This window comes from Peromyscus maniculatus, chromosome 23 (genome assembly GCF_049852395.1).
Source record: "Peromyscus maniculatus bairdii isolate BWxNUB_F1_BW_parent chromosome 23, HU_Pman_BW_mat_3.1, whole genome shotgun sequence".
NCBI classification, from domain to species: domain Eukaryota; kingdom Metazoa; phylum Chordata; class Mammalia; order Rodentia; family Cricetidae; genus Peromyscus; species Peromyscus maniculatus.
In genome coordinates this window covers 4,228,277-4,248,301 of record NC_134874.1, presented here as the reverse complement: position 1 = coordinate 4,248,301, position 20,025 = coordinate 4,228,277, and the positions used below count along the sequence as shown (strand labels likewise).

General features: G+C 52.4%; 1 protein-coding gene across 1 annotated transcript; it reads right to left on the bottom strand.

Moving 5' to 3' along the window:
• Nucleotides 1-1,789: 1,789 nt before the first annotated feature.
• On the bottom strand, nucleotides 1,790-19,507 carry Dao (D-amino acid oxidase). The gene is made up of 11 exons (XM_006993957.4): nucleotides 19,278-19,507; nucleotides 15,401-15,600; nucleotides 12,270-12,384; nucleotides 11,216-11,292; nucleotides 10,169-10,234; nucleotides 8,148-8,202; nucleotides 6,742-6,846; nucleotides 5,881-5,963; nucleotides 4,547-4,664; nucleotides 3,321-3,419; nucleotides 1,790-2,387 (listed from the first exon to the last, which is right to left on the bottom strand). Exons 2-11 carry the CDS (start codon nucleotides 15,589-15,591, stop codon nucleotides 2,256-2,258), a joined length of 1,041 nt encoding a protein of 346 aa, XP_006994019.1. The 5' UTR covers nucleotides 15,592-15,600; nucleotides 19,278-19,507; the 3' UTR covers nucleotides 1,790-2,255.
• Between the last annotated feature and the right edge of the window lie 518 nt (nucleotides 19,508-20,025).

The window sequence follows — 20,025 nt, the reverse complement described above, 5'->3', positions numbered from 1 at the left end:
TTATTGATAATTGAGACAGACTTTCGCAGTGTAGCCCAGGCTAGCCCCATTCCCTTGACCTTCCTGTCTCGGGCTCCCTAGTGTACCACCACTGCCCAGCTCGGCCACATTTCCTTGAATCTGGAATTTCTTGAAGTTTTTCTGGGCAGCTCAGCTCTCCTGAGTAACAACTGGCAGCCTGCACTTTGCCTCCTCTCCTCTTCCCTCCCCTCCCCTTTCTCCCCTCCCCTCTCCCCCCCTTTCTCCCCTCCCCTCCCCTCCCCTCTTCCCTCTCCTCTCTCCTCTCCTCCCCTTTCTCCCCTCCCCTCTCCCCTCTCCTCCCCTTTCTCCCCTCCCCTCCCCTCCCCTCTTCCCTCTCCTCTCTCCTACTTTCCTCTCCTCTCCCATCCTTTCCCCCTCCCCTTCCCTTCCTCTTCCTTTCTCTCTCTCTCTCCCTGCCCCCAACGGGTCATTTTCACTTCTTCATCCTGAGAAACCCAGCTCCAGTGAGGAAGAAACTCGCAGTCAGGGCAGGAGTGTTCTCTGGGGGCCTGCAATGAAGAGAGTTGTAGTTTCTACCCAAGTGGTTTTTCATTTTGTTTTGTTTTTGAGACAGGGATTCTCTCTGCAGCCCTGGCTGTCCTGGAATTAGATCTGTAGACCAGGCTGGCCTCGAATTCACAGAGGCCTACCTCTGCCTCCTGAGTGCTGGGGTTAAAGGCCTGCACCATCACTGCCTGGCCTCTTGAAGTGTTTTTGAGTTTGAAGTTAAGTACACGCCTGTAATCGCAGCACTTGGGAGGGGGAAGCAGGAGGGTCAGAAGCTCAAGGTTATCCTCGGTTACATAGTGAGTTTGAGGCCAGCCTGGGCTTCATGAGACCCCCTCAATAGTAAAACACTCACACATGCACTCTCTCTTTCTATCTCTTGCACACACATGTGCGCACACGCGTGCAAACACAGCAGAGCAACAAAGAGAGAGAAACAGAGACACAGAAGGAGGGAGGGAGGAAGAGAGAGAGGGACAGATTCTGCTTTACCTGGGCATGACTCCATGCACTAATACCTGGGAAGCAGAAGCAGGAAGATCGTGAGTTCAAGTCCAACCCCTGGCTACATAGAAACCCCGACATATATACACCAAAAAAAGGAATAAACTTTTTTTTAAAGATCAGTGTTTTTGAGCAGTGCAAGGACTGCCCCAGAGCCTCCATGCCTCAGAAACGCTCCCGGAGCAGAAATGGACGCGGAGCAGTAGGGCTGGGGTCTGATTTGAAGCCACCCTGTTCCAGACGCCCTGTGTATTAGTGGGGATGTCATCCGTTTCTCTCCACATGAGAAAGTATTTCAGAAAATGTCGACAGATGTTCAGTAGGCTGGTGAGGTGACGCGGTGGGTGGGGGTGCTTGCTGCCAAGCCTGACGCCCTGAATTCGATCTCTGGAACCCACAGGGTAGAAGGAGAGAACTGACTGCTACAGGTTGTCCTCTGACCCCAAGATATCACGACCATGGATGCTCACGCCCACACACATGGACACGACAGATTAACAAATGTAAAAATAGTCATTCAATGTACCAAGGTTGCACACTCCTCTCTCTGATTTCAGGTCTCAAGACGGTGGGGTTCGGTCAGTGGTGGAGCACTTACCTTGCATGCTCAAGGTCCTGAGCTATGATCTCCCCCTCTTTCCCTGACCCTCACACATACACGTACAACCTAGATCAAGTCTCCTCAAGACCACCGAGACGCCCCTCGTGGTGGTGGGAAAGAGAGGAAAGCATGTCTTAGGACCAACCCTGAAGAGAGTTTGGATATCCAAAGAGTGTTTTAATAATGTTGACCAGCAGAGTGCCGAGGGCGGGAGCCTCCCTTCCGCCGGTGACATCAAATGTGCGGCGAACCACTCATCAGAGTTCTAAGCAAAGGTTTCCAGACCACTCCTAACGGACTGAGCGCAGACCCTGCCGCCCAGTACAACCAGCCACAGTACCATCGTTCTGTTGGGAGAACGGGATTGCTACATGATCTTAGATCTTGCCTGTCTCGTGTAGACTAGTTTAGGACCAGCCAGGATCCCTGCAGATGCTTTACCAGATGGGATGCATGGGAAGGACCAGGCCGTGATGGATGAGTGGAGCATCAGGGTTTCCTCACACCTTTGCCTAAGAAAGCCGGGGAGGTGAGAGGTTTGCAAAATCATCAAGGAGAGGGTGTCAGTTAATTGTATAGCACTGGGGTGTTCTCGTGGGGCAAATGATGGTCACTAGCATCCTCAGAGGTGGGATGGCGGCATCCTGGACAACTTCTTTTCTTCTAGAATTTCTCCAAAGAGGTTGGCTGCCTCCATGGCGCAACCCCAGTGAATCGTGAGTCCGTAGCCTCCGTGACCATAGTTGTGGATGACCTGGAGAAGCAAGAAAGATGACGGTCAGGGACAGAAAGGAATATCAAGGAGTGCTCAGGAAGCCTGGCTACGCTGGAAGACCGGGAACTTTCTAAAGAGCCTTGGTGAAACCCGATGCCACGAGCTCCATCAAGTGTGTTAGCGGGATGTTGGGCAGGGCCTGGGACTAGCTTAAGGGAAAGTATTTGAGGAGGGGTAGGATGGTACCCTAGACTCTTGCTTCATCCCCTAGCACAGGAGATGCGGAACCGTGAAACCCTGAAGTCAGGGACATCTGCTACATCGTTCCCTTCATCATCGTGACCCACACACTCACACAGCTCTGTAGAGACATACACGGCCCTCTATACACTCACCTACACTTGTGCCCCTCTGTCTACATGCACTCAATGTTCACACACATACCCTCCACACACCCCTATCTAAGAGGAGAAGAGTAACCTTGGTCCAGGGGTCGCTTCCAGCCCACACTTGCTCAGCTCAGTGTCTTTGGCACAGAATAACCAATGGAGTCAATGCTCTCAGCTCCCACCCCACCCCACCCCCCACCCACCCCCCGGGAAAGATAATAAATAGCACAGCTACAAAGTCAAGTCGGGTTCAAGTTATACACAGCCCTGCCTGTCACCAGTGGTCTGACTTAAGCAAGGTGACATCACCAACGGAAGTCCTGTTTTTTTCTCAGGGGGGCGGAGAAAGCTGTTCCTATCCAAAGAGCTTCAGGGTAGACAAGGGACGGTCACGAGTCTGTCTTGCCACTTGGCATAAAATACCATTTCTCTCTACTCAGTCCTTCCCCACCTCATCCCGGTGTCCCCATTTATGAGAGGGGGTGGCCACCACCTGATCTCCATCAGTCAGTGGCTTTTCCTGGGAAATGGTGGGGTTGTTGTTGGGGATGGGGCGGGCGTCACTTCCCTCGACTCAACACACCTCCGCCCTTGAAGATCCGAAATGAAGCTGTTCTCTTTCTAGCCGAACCCGAGGCCGGACTGGCCGGAAGCCAGTGAGTTCCCCAACGATTCTTGCATTCTGGGGAGACAAAAAATGCTGGCAACTTACCTCGATGGTTTTCTCTGTTGACACTCTAGGAAGCTGTGAGTTAGCTTTTAGAATCTTAGCACCACCCCTTCATCAGTCACCACCACACTGTTTGGTCACACGCTATCAGTTGCCACCCCCCTCTTCCTCTGTGTGTGTGTGTGTGTGTGTGTGTGTGTGTGTGTGTGTGTGTGTGTGTGCCTGTGTGTGTGCATATGCATGTGTGTGTGCATATGCATGTGTGTGCCTGTGTGTGTGTACCTGTGCATGTGCCTGTATGTGTGTGGGGGCCTGTGTGTGTGTGTGTGTGTGTGTGTGTGTGATGTGCAGGTGCATGCATGTGCGTGTGTGTGCCTGTGTGTGTGCATATGCATGTGTGTGCCTGTGTGTGTGTACCTGTGTGTGTGTGTGATGTGCAGGTGCATGCATGTGTGTGTGTGTGATGTGCATATGTGTGTATGTGTGTGTGTATATGTGTATGTGTTTGTGTGTGATGTGCATGCATGCCACAGTGATACCTTAGGTATCAGTCCTCACCTTCCACCTTGTTTGAAACAAGGTCTATTCACTGCTACATGTGCGAGGCTAGCTGGCTCACAACCCTGAGGAATCCTGGTCTCCACCTTCTGAGTCACCATAGGAGCGCTGGGATTATAGATGTGTGCTGCTACATCTATCTTTTCAGGAGTTCTGGGGACCTGGACTCCGCTAATGCCACAAGTCCTTTGCCCCCGAGCCATCTGTCACCTCATACTAGTTTATATATATCAATAAGCACCCACCACTGTTCTGGTATAACCCACGGTTCCCATCATGTCACCACCATTGAAGCTCTGTCACCGCCCACCCCAACAACTGTCTCCCACCCATCTCGTCAGCATCACCATGATCAGGCAAACATGAAAACGGAAGCATCAAGGACACCCGCTCTCTGTGAAAACACTAAGATGCCACCCTATGAAGGACATTCTCAGAATAGGTATCATTAGTGCATAGCGAGGACTTCTCTGAACACTGTCAAATGCTGCTGTAGACTTGGGTCTCTCTCTGGGGCTAACTTGCACATTTCCCCCCATCAGGACCAAGCTGCCCCGGTCTAGGGCACTGACACCTCTCACCTTCAGGCTGGGCTCCAGGTTGCAGCAGCTCTTCCAAATGGTGTTGTGGTCATGGATGCTGTTTAATTCATTCCAGTTCCCCAGCTGGAAGACACCCCCGAGAGTAACTGTCTTGAACCTAGATCAAAACAAAGAGTTCGAAGGAAAATGAAGCCTGGCCGAGGGAGGCATCTCTCTCCTCTCCTCCCTCACGATCGTCTCCACTGAGTCGTCCACTCCTGTCAACATCGCCACCCCCGCTAAACACATCCCACTGCCCCTGTGATCTCCGTCAACCCACTGTGCTACCCATCCCTGGCACCATCATCGCCAGCAGTACCATCCTCTCCATCAGCGACGGAGATGCTCAGGGGGCAAAGGACTTGCAGCACAGCAGTGGGAACCTGAGTTCAGACCCCGCAGAACTCATGGAAAGACAGATACAGCAGCACACGACGAGCATCATCATCAACACCAACCTAGTCACCCTGTATCCCACGAAAGCAACATCACCATGACATTGCCATCCCCCGCCACGCCAATAAAATCACCTCCCCTCCCAAGGCATCCAGCACCACCACAGCACTCACTGCCTTGGAAATCATCATCTCCAACATGCTAGCAACATGGTTCGTCTTCATCAACACCAAATGTCATTCCCCTCCAGCACATCACCACCATCAACGATGCTGATCTCCTTAACATCGCCACGTTGACACCCTACGCCTGTCAACGTCCCCATCAGCACCATCTTTCCCCATCAATAACCATGCCACTGTCATTGAACACCAACAGCCCTGCCAACCTCTCAACACTGCCCCGTAGATGCCATCACCTCCGAGGTCAACATTACAGCACCGTCAACACCATTGCTCTCCCGGCTCCCTCTGGGGCCATCCCCACCACCTTCGGTGTCACGGCCTGTGTATCCAGGGTCTTTGTCCTGGCTCTACACCACCGCCACTAAGAGGGATGCTCAAGGTAAGGTCCAGTCAAGGCTAAATCCCACCATCCTGGGGATTTCATTGCCCAAGCCCATGTATAAAACCTGGAGGAGAAGCCGGGCGGTGGTGGCACACGCCTTTAATCCCAGCACTCGGGAGGCAGAGCCAGGCGGATCTCTGTGAGTTCAAGGCCAGCCTGGTCTACAGAGGAAGATCCAGGACGGGCACCAAAACAACACAGAGAAACCCTGTCTCAAAAATAAAAAACTGAAAGGAAGGAAGGAAGGAAGGAAGGAAGGAAGGAAGGAAAGAAGGAAGAAAACCTGGAGGAGAAACACTGGGCAGGTGGATGGAGTGTTAAGAGGCCATGAAAGTGTCCCCTCTAAGACCTTAGATCAGTCAGAGATTTACCCTGGGATGATGTACGGGGAGTTGTAGATGCCGAGGGCTGGGTCATGGGTGAGGATGTAATGCTTCATCCAAGGGGCCTCCACCTGTTGATTCAAGGCAGACACACCTCCTCAGGGAGCGAGGCTGATGGTCCCCCTTTTCGTTTGCTCCCCTCATTCCCCTGACCCAGAACTGCATGAGGATCACCTGACAGACAGCTCCCCTTGTTCCCTGGAGCATTCCATGTCCTCACCACATGTCTATAGAAAAACCTTAACTCACAGGAGCAAACACACACACACACACACACACACACACACACACAAGTGCACATGTGCATGTGGCCACATACCATCGGTGTGCCCACAAATAGGCAATCACGTACATATATGTCCCAGGCATCGTGAGAAGTCTGGGACAGTGGTGACACCCGCACACCAGTGAACCCGGGTTCTAACCCCAGTCCTACTCTTTTTTGCTGTGCATTCTTGCATGTGTTACTTGACATCTCTGTGCTCCAGATAAGTGGCGGTGTGACATGATAGGACCGTCTCAGAGGGCTGTGGTAAGGACTAAACGATCAACTCGGTCAAGTGCTTAGGTACGTATCTGGCCCTTGATAAGCACTTCATAAAGGTTCGCTGTTTTCTTAATAACTCAGGCCTGTGCTACGGCTTTCACATTGGGAAAACATTTCCACACCCACTTTGCTTTGGGTAAGAAATTCCAAAACGGAACATTTGGGGTACAGGGGGTAGGTTGGTCCCTACTTCTTCAATAGGTCACCACCTCAAAGGTTGGAGTCACCCGACACCGCCGTCCACCAGCTTTGGAGTGGCGGCAGCAGGCAGGGCCAGCTCTCAGCTGACCGCAGCATCTCACCTGAATGATCTGGCCCCGGCCTGGCTGCAGCGAGGCGTCTGCCTGCAGCGCCCCAGCCCACACCCCGGTGCAGTTGATGATCACGTCCGCGCCTCCTCTTGCCACCTGGCAGCAAGGACAAGGGACAGGGAGGAGTGAGGACTGTGCCGTGCCCTGGCCCCTTCAGACTCTCACACCACAGCTGTCTGCTGCCTGGGGCGCTGGGCGAGGTGTGCTGGTGATCCAGGGACCTTGGCTAGGAATGTCCTTAGCTCCTTGAGGCTCAGCTGCTCTCTCTCTCTCTCTCTCTCTCTCTCTCTCTCTCTCTCTCTCTCTCTCTCTCTCTCTCTCTGTGTGTCTGTCTGTCTGTCTGTCTGTCTCTCTCTTTTTTTTTTTTTCCAAGACAAGGTTAATCTATATAACCCTGTCTGTCCTGGAATTCACTCTGTAGACCAGGCTGGCCTCGAACTCACAGAGATCCACCCCCCTCTGCCTCCCGAGTGCTGGGATTAAAAGTGTGCACCACCACCACTCAGCTGACAATAATGTTTACAGGCTACTGTGAGGATGCCATGTGACCCTGAGGAGAGACTGCTGGACAGAGAGTGTTGTAGACGGAGAACTTCCCTGAAATCTTAAAAAAAAAAAAAAAACTTTCTATTAAGCCAAGATGGCTCCAGTCTTCATCAGACCCCTTTTAAGATCCTCTTACCTTCTCTCTGCCAGGACACTGGCTTCGGCTCTGCCTATGCCCCAAACGCTTGCCAAGTCAGACACAGTAAGCACCCCCATGCTTCCAGCCCATCCCTGGTGACTCCCCTCAAGGCCATCATGGACACATAAACTGCTCATTGTGTTCTGTCTTAGAGCCACCAGGAAGGGGAGCTGTGTCAGAGTCAGCCCAAGTGTCCATCTGGGCCAGCCCTGACCCCCAGGAGCTCAACACCCGCAGTTGGAGGTGCCGGCCTTCGCCTGTGCCAAGCATTACTCTGCATTCTGGGACTACATGAAGCCGAGTAGCTGACCTGATAGGACATGCTGGCCCTGATCTCCTCACTGCTCATGCTGATGGTGTGCCTGTGGTCCCAGCTGAGTGCCATGTCACCCCAGATGTCAGTGGGAAGCAGGGAAGGGTCTGAACCGGGGAGTGAAGCAGAGCTGACTCTGCCTCTAAAACCCACCTGGGGTCAGACAAAACCAGTCCCGTCTGGCCGCTGTGATTTCACTGCTCCCCCCCACACACACACATCACACTGACACCTCCTCCCTCAGAACGCCCAAGGCCTCCTGGGATTGAGACAAGGCTTAGAGCCTGGGGCAGGCCTGCAGGGACCCCGAAAGTCTAAGAAGGGGTCTCCCACACAGCAGCAGGAAATACCTTCCCTCCCTCCCTCCCACACCCATCCCCTCCCACCCCTGCCACTCACCTCTTCGAAAGACTCCACCTTCCGATGGACGAACTCCACTCCCCTCTCCTTTAACCTGGGATGAGGGGAGAAATCAAAACAGCCCCTTCTCCGCCACATCCCTCCTGGAGGGCAGCACAGGGGGCATTGCTGTGGACAGAGCCCCACGAGATGCCCCTATGTGGCCATTTAGTTCATGGGCACCTGACTGGACCAGCGGCCTGAAAGTCATCCTTTTGAAAACAAGGCCCTCTTGGGTGGTCCCAGCCGCTCACTGAGAGGTGGAGATTGGTCTGATTGGTCTTCCTAAAAGTCACGGAGCGAGCAGCGCACTGAGAGACTGGGACACAAGCCCAGGCCTCTTTCATTGTATTCTGCTGCCATCATAGTGCTTTATATCAAAAGGGACAGACTTCAGGGGTGTGGGGAGAAGAGGCAGAGTTGGACCAGGGGCCAATGCACCTTTGCAGAGCATGACGCCAGAGACAGTGGGCCCGGGGACACCCATCCCCCGCTTTGAATGTCCCAGAGAAGGGCTCAGTGGTGCCGTGTCTGCGAGGCCCTGGGTTTGATTCCCGCACTGAAAACTCCATCAAAAGAGCTAGAAACCATAGCTATCCAGAGGGTTCCCTCAGAAGAAGTTCTAACTACATACTTTCTTCACCATGGGATACCTGAGAAGAGGCGGGTCAGGGGTCACAATGTCCCAAGGACAAGAGTAGCCGCGTCAGCACAATGCTGTGGTGCAGTTCCCTTAGATTTGTTAACGTCTGGAAGGAGCAGGAAGGCTCCCGAGACTCGAAGTTAATGAACATCACGTGACTCGGGAAGATGAAACACAAGATCCACGAGGTCCCTCCCCCAGGTTACACAATCAGTGCCTGGCTAAGGGAGGAGGAGACTCGGGCCAGCTGAGCAGCCCAGGGGAGATCCTCCCAGGCAGGCAGCTGCCTCTGAGATGAGCTGAGAGCCCCAGGGAGGCAGATTTTACCTGTGCTGGGCTGTGCTGTGTCTTGGGGTCATTCTTACTCCTGTAAATGACCCCTCACCCAAACTCGTGTTACCAACGCAAGGCATTCATTGGTTTTCACCAAACTGGACTTTGAGCCTGTTGTGGGTTCCCCATCTGGGGTGAGTAGTTGTGTGTGTGTGTGTGTGTGTGTGTGTGTGTGTGTGTGTGTGTGTGTGTGTTGTGTCTCTTCAGGAAAACTCACATGTGACACGGTTCCCAAGTTTGGCTGATAGCTACACTCACCCAGGCAACTTATACAAAATTCTGGACCTACTAGACATGAGACTCTCCATTAATCCCAGCGCTTGGGAAGCAGTGATAGGTGGGTCTCTGTGAGTTCCAGGTCAGCCCTGGTCTACATAGAGAATTCCAGGCCAGCCAGGGCTACACAGTGAGTCCCTGTCTCAAAAAGACAAAGAAGAAAACCAAATTCTGGACCGGTGCCCCAGGGGTTTGGACTCAGCAGGTGTGGAGTAGGATCCTGAAAGCTGTATTTTAAAAGGTCTTCTCAGATCACAAAGTCTCCATTCATTTCGGAGTTCTTCAAAATCTTAATAAAATATAGGAACTATATAGTCTCCTTTAATAGGAATGTACACGATCCCGCCAGCTAATGTTTGCTAACGAGGAACATGACTGATCCATATTAAAACATCAGTGACAAGACGGGGGCATCTGTTCTTGGCTCCATCACTTTGCATTGTTCTAGGGATACTCGCAGGAGCAGTTAGAGAAGAAAAATGAAAGGGAGAGAAAATTTTTTTAAAAAAGATAATTCATGCACACTATGTAAATCTATCTAGAAAAACATTTCGATCCTTTTTATGAGCATGAAGGCTTTCGTGATGTTGCTAAGAAGTACAGCAAATGAAAATCTGCCCAGATGCTTTGATGCCCTGCGGGGTGCAGAACCATTGCCTCAGCCCACAGCGGTGATCAGGACCGGGGACAGCTCCCACACAGCACCCCGGGATTTTCCTCAGCTTGGTCCCTGGGACCTGTCCTTCTCAAAGGGAGCTTTCGGTCTTACCTCTCAGTCAGCCACGGTAGGTAGCTCTTCCCCTCCAAAATCAGGCTTGTGTTGAACCAGCCATAGCTAGAGTCAGAGTGGGGGAAAGAGGTCAGAATCTGCAGTTTGAGGGTTGGCTTGGTGTTATTCTCTGAGAACCCAGTGGCTAGAGCTGAGCTACCAGGTGGCATTTGTGGGGTGGTGGTGGGAATTCAGCTCAGTGCAAGGAGGAATTTCCCATCAAAGCATGCCATCCTGGGATATGCAAATAGAAGTTGGATGTTTTGGGGAATGGGGTCAGGTGAGGAGAGGACCGGAGGGCAGGGTCATGGAAGCACACAGGCTGAGCTGGAATCCGAGTGTGGTCACATGGCTCTGTGGCCCTGGGGAATCATTTAGCTTCTCTGAAGTTCTGTTTCCTCACCCAGTGTGACAGTCAGTCGACTTCCTGCTGCCTTCTGGTCAAGATGTAACCAGCACCACACACCTGCCTGTGTGCCACCATGCTCCCCATAATCAACCTCTGAAACTGTAAGCCATCACCTCAATTAAATGTTTTCTTTGTAAGAGTTGCCATGGTCATGGTGTCTCTTCACAGCAATAAAAAACCCTAACTAAGACAAGTTTAAATGTTGAACATCCCTCAAAGGCCATAGGCACAGGCTTGGTCTCTGTGGTGGTAGCCCTTGAGAGGTGGTGGGATTAGAAGGTTAGGGTTAGAAAAAGATCCTTAAGCCATCAGTGGCCTTTATGTGGGACCTCATCGTCCCCTCTCTTTGCTTCCTGGATTGTGACAAGCACTCTCAAGAGCTAAAAACAAGCCTTTTTTCACAGGTAGATTTGTGTCTAGTATTCCATCATATGGATACAGAGTTGATTGACATTTCAGTCCAAAGGCCAGTGCACCAGGAACCCCAGGATAGGGCTGGACATCGGAAGGACAGGGTATCAGGGGCTCTGAGACTGAGATGGGATAGCAAATCGGTGCTTCTGTTCTTGGCTGCCTTCTGGATAGTTCTGTTTGAACTGTCATGCCCCAGTGTCCTTTGCCCACGACAGGAATCTTACCTGTAGTCAGGGAATATGTCCATCTCTCTGGGGGTCAGCTTCCGAAATCCCAGAACTGTGTTTCTCCAGAAGGGATCCTGTGGAAGCAGAGACAGGCTCACAGGGATAGGTGGACTTGACCATTAGGATAACAGACACTCACAGACTGCTCGCTGGGTGACAGTTGGCAGCATTTACTTATCTGGCTCTGTTGTTTGATCCTCACAACCAGCCATTGAGGTGGATGCTGTGCGCATCCTTACAGACAGGCCACATGACCTTGGAGAGGTCGTAACTTGTCTAAAGCCACAGGGCTAAGAGGTAGAGCTCAGATCAATTTGGCTCAAGTCTAGCATCGGAGTGGGGGGGGGGTAAAGTCTGGGTGTAGGGGAGAGACAGAGGGTCTCAGTGGACCTGAGGCTGGGGTGTAGCTCAGTGACAAGATACTTGCCTAGCACTTACAAAGCCCCGACCCTCAACTCCACCAAAATAGACAGATAGACAGATAGACAGACAGACAGACAGACAGACAGACAGACAGACAGATAGATAGATAGATAGACAGATCTGATTTGGACCCGTGTCTGTGACCTCTGAGTGCTCCCTCGGCTCAGGGGCCCAGCCCCATCTGTGCCCTGTTAGGTCCAAATCACCCACCCACAATTAGTGACATTGTCCTAAACAGAGGACTTTGGCAGGGTAAGCGGATAGATTGTTATTGGCTAAACAAGCCTAAAGGTGGGTTTCTGTTCACCAGAAAAGCAGAACAGGGAACACCCCTATTCTGCCAGGAAACTCCCTTAACCTCCCCTCAAAGGTCAGCTACCTCAGGCAAGGACAGGTAGTTCCTGCTCAATCCTGGAACCTATATCAGCTGCTTCTCCACCCTGCTGACATAAAATCTACTTGCTTTCCTCCCATCTTGCTCTTCTCTCTGTCTCCCCGTACACCCCGAGAGATAGCCTTGGCAATTTGGTCCCCAATCAACCTTTCTTTCTACCCACAGAGTGGTCTAGCTCTGTAGTGTCTCTGCACCATGGCTTATTGCCCTCGCGGTCAAGGACTCTCCGCTCACCGGAACTTCATCCCGGAAGAGATTGTAGCCTGAGATTAGGGTCAAGCCCATCTTTTCGGCGTTTGGAGAGTGGATGTGGTTCAGCAGGTAGTCGAAGGTTTGCTGATTCCACTCCCTGGAAGGGTAAGAAATAGCACGTTGAGTCTCTTCTACCGATTCCTGTAAAACCTGAGTTTAGGTCAAGGAATTAAAATCTTGTTTGCTCCCCACCCTGTAAGACCTTGAAGGAATCTGATGATGACCTGGAGCTGAGACCCCTCCCCCTTTGTTTCCTGTGCACCAATTCTTTTTAGACTACCTAACGAATACCAGCACTCTGGATGCAGAGGCAGGTGGATCTCTGTGAGTTCGAGGCCAGCCTGGTCTACAGAGAGAGTTCCAGGACAGCCAGGGCTACACAGAGAAACTGTGTCTCAAAAATCAAAATAAAAAACAAACCAGACAGAGACAGAGAGACAGAGAGACAGAGAGAGGTTGGACCCAGCCAATGGGGAAAAGACATAGTCACCACCTGAGTTAGAATAAAAATCGAATGCACTTCCTGTCTGTGTATGTTTGGTCTTCTGAGCACACCCTCTAGTTCAAGATAAGCGTTGCTTTGTCCAGACACTTCACGTGGAATATTGGTCTCTTTCTTTGTGACCCCAAACTTATTCCTAATCAAAATGGCACCAGAGTCTTGGTCACTCAGTGGCACCCTGGGCAGGACTGTTGAGAAGGTCAGCTTGTGTCGCACTGTGGTGAGGCTGTGTGCAAAACCCACACATCCGTGGGGCTCACTCCTCCAGTGCTCCGAACAGCCCAGATGGAAACCCGGGAAGAAAAGCGTCCCCATTGCACACCCTGAGGAGCATGCCTGGGGGACCACACAGTGCAGCCTGGAACTGAGCACCCCCGCTGTGAGCACAGGGTCGGGGTGTGGGGAGGGGGGGACAGACACTGGCTGGCTGGCTGTCTTCTCAGGCACACAGCTGGCTCCAATCCAGTCAGGCTGTCCCGTGTGTGCTGGCCGAAGCCTCTGTGACTGATCGGTCCCTTGTTCTCTCTGCAGTTTACAGGTCCTCAAGAAGCCAACATCAAGGCTCTCTGTAGGAGCACACACTTTTAAAATCCTAGAAGGAGGCAGAGGCAGGCAGATCTCTGAGTTCGAGGCCAGCCTGATCTACATAGGAGGTACCAGAGCTACATGGTGAGACCCTGGCCAAAAAAAATTAAAAAATAAAAAAAATATAAGTGACCTTGAGAGCTGTGTTTGAGGTTAAAAGACCCGAGATGGAGGGAGGCAACACCATTGACGGAAACATGGCTTCAGACTTTCTTGACAGGAGAGAGCATTACGGTCTGCGTGATGCCATTCACTGTGGGGTTGTCGTTGACATCTGTCAGCTGCTAAACACACATCATGGCCTTCTGTACCTTGTTCAGTCAACATCCACAATGCTCTGGCTCTGGATTCATCGGTGCTGTGGCATTGCAAGCCACTCAGCTCAAGGAAGAACAGCAAAGGTCCCAGTGCACAGAACTCATCGCAGAATGGGCCATCCACAGTCACTAGCACTATTCATCTATTTCCTGTGTGTGCGCGGGCGCGCGCGCGCGCACGCACACACACACACACACAGGCACGCACGCACGCACGCACGCACGCACGCACACACACACCTGCTGTGGTCCTCATGGGAGGTCTGACAACAGCTTTGGGTGCTGCCCTGGTCTTCCACCTTGTTTACCGTTTGCTGCTGTGTGCTCCAGGCTAGCTGGGCTGGGAGTTTTGGGTGATTCTCTAGCATCCTCCTGGAGTCTCCCCAGCAAGGACAGCCTGAGGTTACTGATGTGAGGGACTACATCCAGCTCTGAAGTGGGCTCTGGGGATCTGGCCCCGGGTGGTCAGACTTGATCGGGCTAGATCTTGAGCCACTCTTTGCTCCAGTTTCAGGGATGAGCCCTGCGGTGATGCCTTAGAGGGCTGAAGTTTAAATCACTGTGCTTAAGAGATCCATAAAACGGAAACGCCTCTAACCTGTGGACCCAATTGCCCAAGGACAGAGAACTTTTGCTGCTCTTCATGTAAGAGGAATAGCCATGTGTTTTCACTTCTGTAACAAGGTTGGCTGCCCCAGCTGCACAGGACATGCTTGATCACACATAGGCAGGAAGTACGTCAGGGTGTATGCAGCCATTCTCTGGGAATCCTGGGTATGGACCTGGCCAGTGTCCATCATCTTAGCCAGTATTTTAATAATACTTGGCTCAAACACTGTGGTAGTGCCAGGCGGTGGTGGCGCATGCCTTTAATCCCAGCACTCGGGAGGCAGAGCCAGGCAGATTGCTGTGAGTTTGAGGCCAGCCTGGGCTACAGAGTGAGATCCAGGACAGGCTCCAAAACTACACAGAGAAACCCTGTCTCGGAAAAAACAAACAAACAAAAAAAAACAAAACAAAACAACAACAACAACAAAAACAAAAACAAGCAAACAAAGCTATGGTAGTGGTCTTACTCTTGCAGGATGGAATCAACAGTGCCCAAGATGGCTATCGTAGGATCCAGGACCACAGCTGTGTCTGCTGCCCAGCTCATTATTTCTTATTATTTTATTCTTTCTGTATTTATTTATTTTAGAATAAAGAGTCTCAAAGCCTGGTGGTGGTGGTGAACGCCTTTAATCCCAGCACTTGGGAGGCAGAAGCAGGTGGATCTCAGTGAGTTTGAGGCCAGCCTGGTCTACAAACTGAGTTCTAGGACAGTGAGAACTGTTATGCAGAGAAACCCTGTCTCAAAAAACAAAGCAAAACAAACAAACAAACAAAAATATAGAGTCTCCCTATGTACTCTTGGCTAGCCCAGAACTTTAGACCAGGCTAGTCTCCAGATTGCAGTGACTTCCCCTTCCTCTGCTTCCTGAGTTACGGGATGGGTAGGTGCACTCACCTGGTTGTTTATGTTTTAATCTGAGTCTCTTGTCACCCTCAATGACCTCAAACTTATAACCCCCTCCCCTCTCCCCCCAAATGCTGGAACACATGTCGTCAGGTCAAAGCTTCTGCAGAGGACTTTGTCCATGGTGATGAGGGCTCCCTCTGTGGACTCAGCTTCATGGGCCCCCAGACTACCACATGGGACCCGTACTCACACTTCCTGTGGGTTGCTGGGGTCTGAGAGATAGGGCTGCCAGAAGCCCGCAGCCACATCACTGGTGGTGAACGGGGTGAAGCGGTCCGCGTAGATCTTCATCTGCAGTGGCTGCCTTGGGTGGTAGCGCTCATGAATGCAGAGGGCCGTGGACAGTCCAATGACTCCCGCTCCAATCACCACCACACGCATCACACCAGCCTGCCAGAGGAGAGAGTGGACTGAGGGTTACTGTCGTCACTGCCACCATGGTGGGCTCCTGATGGCTCAGAAAGCACCAGACACGCTGCTGCCGAGTCGCTTCCAAGGGTGATGACTGAGAGTCCAAGATTCTAGAACGTAAGAGGTAGTCTCCCAATTTTTAAAATGTGTTATTTTCTTTTCTTTTCTTTTAGGTGTGTGTGTGTGTGTGTGTGTGTGTGTGTGTGTGTGTGTGCGCACCTGAGTGCAAGGTGTCAGTGGAGGCCAGAAGAGGGCATCAGATCCCCTGGAGCTGGAGTTACAGGTGATTGTGAGCCCCGAGACCTGGACTTGGGTCCTCTGGAAGAGCAGCACACGCTCTTTACTGTTGACCATCTTTCTATCCTCCACGTCCCTGTTTTGCAAGTAGAAGAAGCGTGGAGGCGTGCAGAGGGAAATCACGTGCCGAAAGTCGCTCGGCGGCGGATAACCACAGTAGCTCCCTGGGTGCTCAGCCACCGTTACACAGGGTAGTCCAGTGGTCAGGGGTACCGGCTCAGCCCTGCTAGCTGTCAACCCTGGGCAAGCTACTAAGTTGCAGCCTGGTGAGACACACCTCAGGGGTGGACGGGGGCGACAGGTCGGTGCAGAGGAGAGGCTGCCATGCTGAGGGAGCACCTCCTGTGCTCCGGCCTCATAACTACAGCTCCACACATCCTCATTCCTGAGCCTCCTGTGTCCTTCCGAGGCCAGGGCTGCTGTTTTCAGACCCACGCTACAGGTAAGGCAGCTGAAGTGCCTCACACACAGCGCCACCAAGTGGTGGTGCTGGAATTTAACTCAGTAAACGCAGCACACCTTGGCTGCACCCCTGCTGGGTGCCAGGCCGCCCCCGCTAGCCCATGCGGCTCTGAGCATGCCAGACGCAGGGTGTGCCCTCAGAACTCGCTCTTCCGACAGAGGAATGGGACTGTCTTGGAGGACTGAGCTGGCTGCACCTTCAGATGTTTTAGGCCTAGCAGCTTTTGACCTCGCGCCATTCAGCCAGCTCCCGCGAGGCAGAACAAGGGGGTTGTGTGTGTCCGGAAGGGCCAAGCTCGCCTCCCCTGCACTCAGCTGGCCTCCCACAGACCCCAGCTCTTGGCAACACGGGCCCCGGGCCCTGGACAGCGGAACATTCTCAATACGGCCTAGTTTTGCTAAGGGGGATGGCTGCAGGCCACAAGGGCTGGACTCGGCCGGGGTTTCTGACGCCAAATTGGGGACTGAGTCCACACACGGAGGGTGGCAGCTTGAAGTCCGCCCCTGGGTGCTGGGGGTTTAGGGAGCAGAACTTCCTATCCCCCTTCGGCACCCCCACCCCCGAGACAAGACCACTTCATTAGTAAAACAGGAGTCACTCCAACCTCATCAGCTGCCTTGAGGATTCAACTCCAGGCTCTGCGGTGGTTCCTGTTACGGCGCCTGGTGGGCTTTCAGTACACAGCACACAGCACTCAGTACTTGGTACACAGTAGTTAGTATATAACACTCAGTACTCAGTACTTAGTATAGAGCACAGTACTCAGTGCACAGTACTCAGCACATAGTACACAGTACTCAGTGCACAGTACTCAGCACATAGTACACAGTACTTAGTGCACAGTACACAGTTCATAGTACACAGCACACACTACACAGTATTCAGCACATGCTAGAGAGTACTCACCACACAGCACATGGTACTCAGTGCACAGTTCACAGTGCACAGTACACAACACACAGCACTCAGTACTCAGTACATAGTATACAACACTCAGTACTCAGTACTTAGTATACAGCACAGTACTCAGTGCATAGTACTCAGCACACACTACAAAGCACACAGTACATAGAAGCCCATAGTGTGCTGGATTAGCAGGGCGGACATGCTCAGCTTGGCCTAGCTCTGACACACACTGATTGTGTGAGCCTAGCTGGGTCACCAGACCTGACTGGACAAGGGGGCGTAGCTCCCAGCCTGCCCAGAAGAGAGAAGGTTCTGAGTCCCACGCAGTTGTTTTAGAAGCACGTGCTAGAAATGAATCACATTTGACGCCGACATGGGTAGCTGTTATTGGAGTGCGGTATTAAGGCGTGCGTCCTCATTAGGAGCAGGAGCTGGACTATAGAAGCCGTGGACCCAGCTTAGGTAAGTTCATCTATGCCTGCAGTAATGAACTTCTGGGCCTGCAAGGGCACAGTTCTGTTATTAAGTCAACCGTTTCCTTACGGTTGCTGACATTTTTATGTTGGAGATGCAATGCTCCTGTTTTGGCCAGTTACTATAGTCGAGAGTGCTTGGAGTGTGTGTCCTCGAAGGTGAACCAGCGGGGCTATTGCCTTTATCAGAGAGAGACAGAGACAGAGAGAGATGATGAAGTCAGGATAAGCATGGCCCAGGAGAGCCTCTTTGGACCCCACCATCAGGAAGACACAGCCCTTCATCCTTACAGCTGGCTGCTCTAGGAGATGTCCTTTATTGCCACCCTAAGCCAGGGACAGAAGCTGAAGGAGAGGAGGTACAACTCACAGCCACACCCACCGCCCGTGGGGGACAGGCTCAGATCTCATCCAGTCCCGCCTGCGTGTGTCCCACTGCACTCTGTGAATCTTTAAGCAGACAGCAATCAGCTGGCCCTGACTTTTCCTTTTTGTGTCTCTGCGTATAACCTTTGTCCCCGACAAAGCAACCGGAGAAGGCAGCTTGTGCCTTTGACTGTCACGTGCTCTCGGCAGAAGGTGAAGGACTTGTAGAACCAAGAAGCCAGCTCTGCCTGGCCACACCATATGGCTTGTGCCGTGGCTATTTCCAGTTCGTCTTTGGATTGAAAATCAAGCCCCCTCCCCAGCATGATGACAAAGACCCTTTAGGGTGTGTTTATTAGGCTCAGCTCAGCACCAGGCATTTTATCCAACCGCCTTCTAATTCTCAAATTCACCCTGTAAAATGAGTCAAAGTCCCATATCCCAGAGCCTTCAAGATGGCTCCGCTGGTGAAGGCGCCTACCACTGAGCCTGACAGCCTGTGTGTCACTCCTGAGACCCCCATGGTGGAAGAAGAGAAATGAGTCCCAGAGTTTTCCTTTGGCTTCCCCATGCAGAGTGCGGCATGTGCAAGTCCCCCATACCAAATCAATTAATCAATACTATAATGAAGAACTTTGTTCAAAGATTCTGAGTCCCGAGCCAGGCAGTGGTGGCACCCGCCTTTAATCCCAGCACTCGGGAGGCAGAGGCAGGAGGATCTCTGTGAGTTCGAGGCCAGCCTGGTCTACAAAGAGAGTTTCAGTTCTATAAAGCAGAGAGAGAGAGAGAGTGAGAGAGAGAGAGAGAGAGAGAGAGAGAGAGAGAGAGAGAGAGAGAGAGATTCAGGACAGCCAGAGATACACAGAGAGACCCTGTCTTGAAAAACAAACAAACAAAAAACAAACAAACAAACAAACAAAAGATTCCATGTTTCAGATCAGGGGAAACTGAGGCTTGGAGAGATGGTATTCTTAACCTGCTGTTCCCATCTGACTCCAGGGGTACAGTGCCATCTCTCTGAAGGATGTTTTCTTGCCTGTCCCCCCCCCCCTTTTTTTTTGGTCACCAATTTCAAACACAGTTGTTGACCTGGAGAAGACACCATGTTGCTCTGTCCCCTGCCCCGGCTCAAGCATACATCTGCCACTTACCTCTCGTGCCGGGTGTCTGGAGAAGAAAGATGTGGGGTTGCAGGTTCTCGGCTCCCGCAGGAATGCTCCCGATTCCGGGGTGTGTTGACTTCAGCCCTCTGCCCACCAGCAAGGACTGGAACACAAGGTCAAAGTCTTCGGCAGTGGAGGGGGCACAGAGCAAGGGGTGGGGCTGGGCACTGTGCTGCTCCCAGGGACAGAACTCAGCCTGGCAAAGGGACCTCATGTCTCCTGGCTCTAGTGAGCGGCCTGACTTTTCTGGCTGATCCCAAGCCCCTGTGGACAGGCCTGTGGGGAGGGAGGGGCTCATGGGCACAAGAAGACCTATCTCCCTGGCCAGCTGGAGATGAGCCTTCCCCCCCCCCCCCACTTCTTGCTGCCACTCAGCAGAGGGGAGGATCGTTCCCTGGGCCCACTGTGGGCCAAAGACAGAGGACAGGGACTTCCAGGCCAGCCAGCCAGCTCACCGAGGAGGGACGCCTGTCTGGGCAGTGAGGATGTGTGCCTCTCTGTTTCAGTATCCCAGAGACGAAAGCCCTAGGACTCCAGGCTGCCTTCTGCCAAGGCTAGACCTCCAGCCTGGCTATAGGAGAACAAAACTCGTCTGGATAAACAGATAAGGATCCTGAGGCCCAGAGACGGGAGGGGAACTGTGATGGTCCAGCCTCGACCACCAGCCTCGACTTCAGCGACACTCACCACAAAGGAAGATGATGCAGGAAGCATGCATGACACGGGAGAGCCCAGG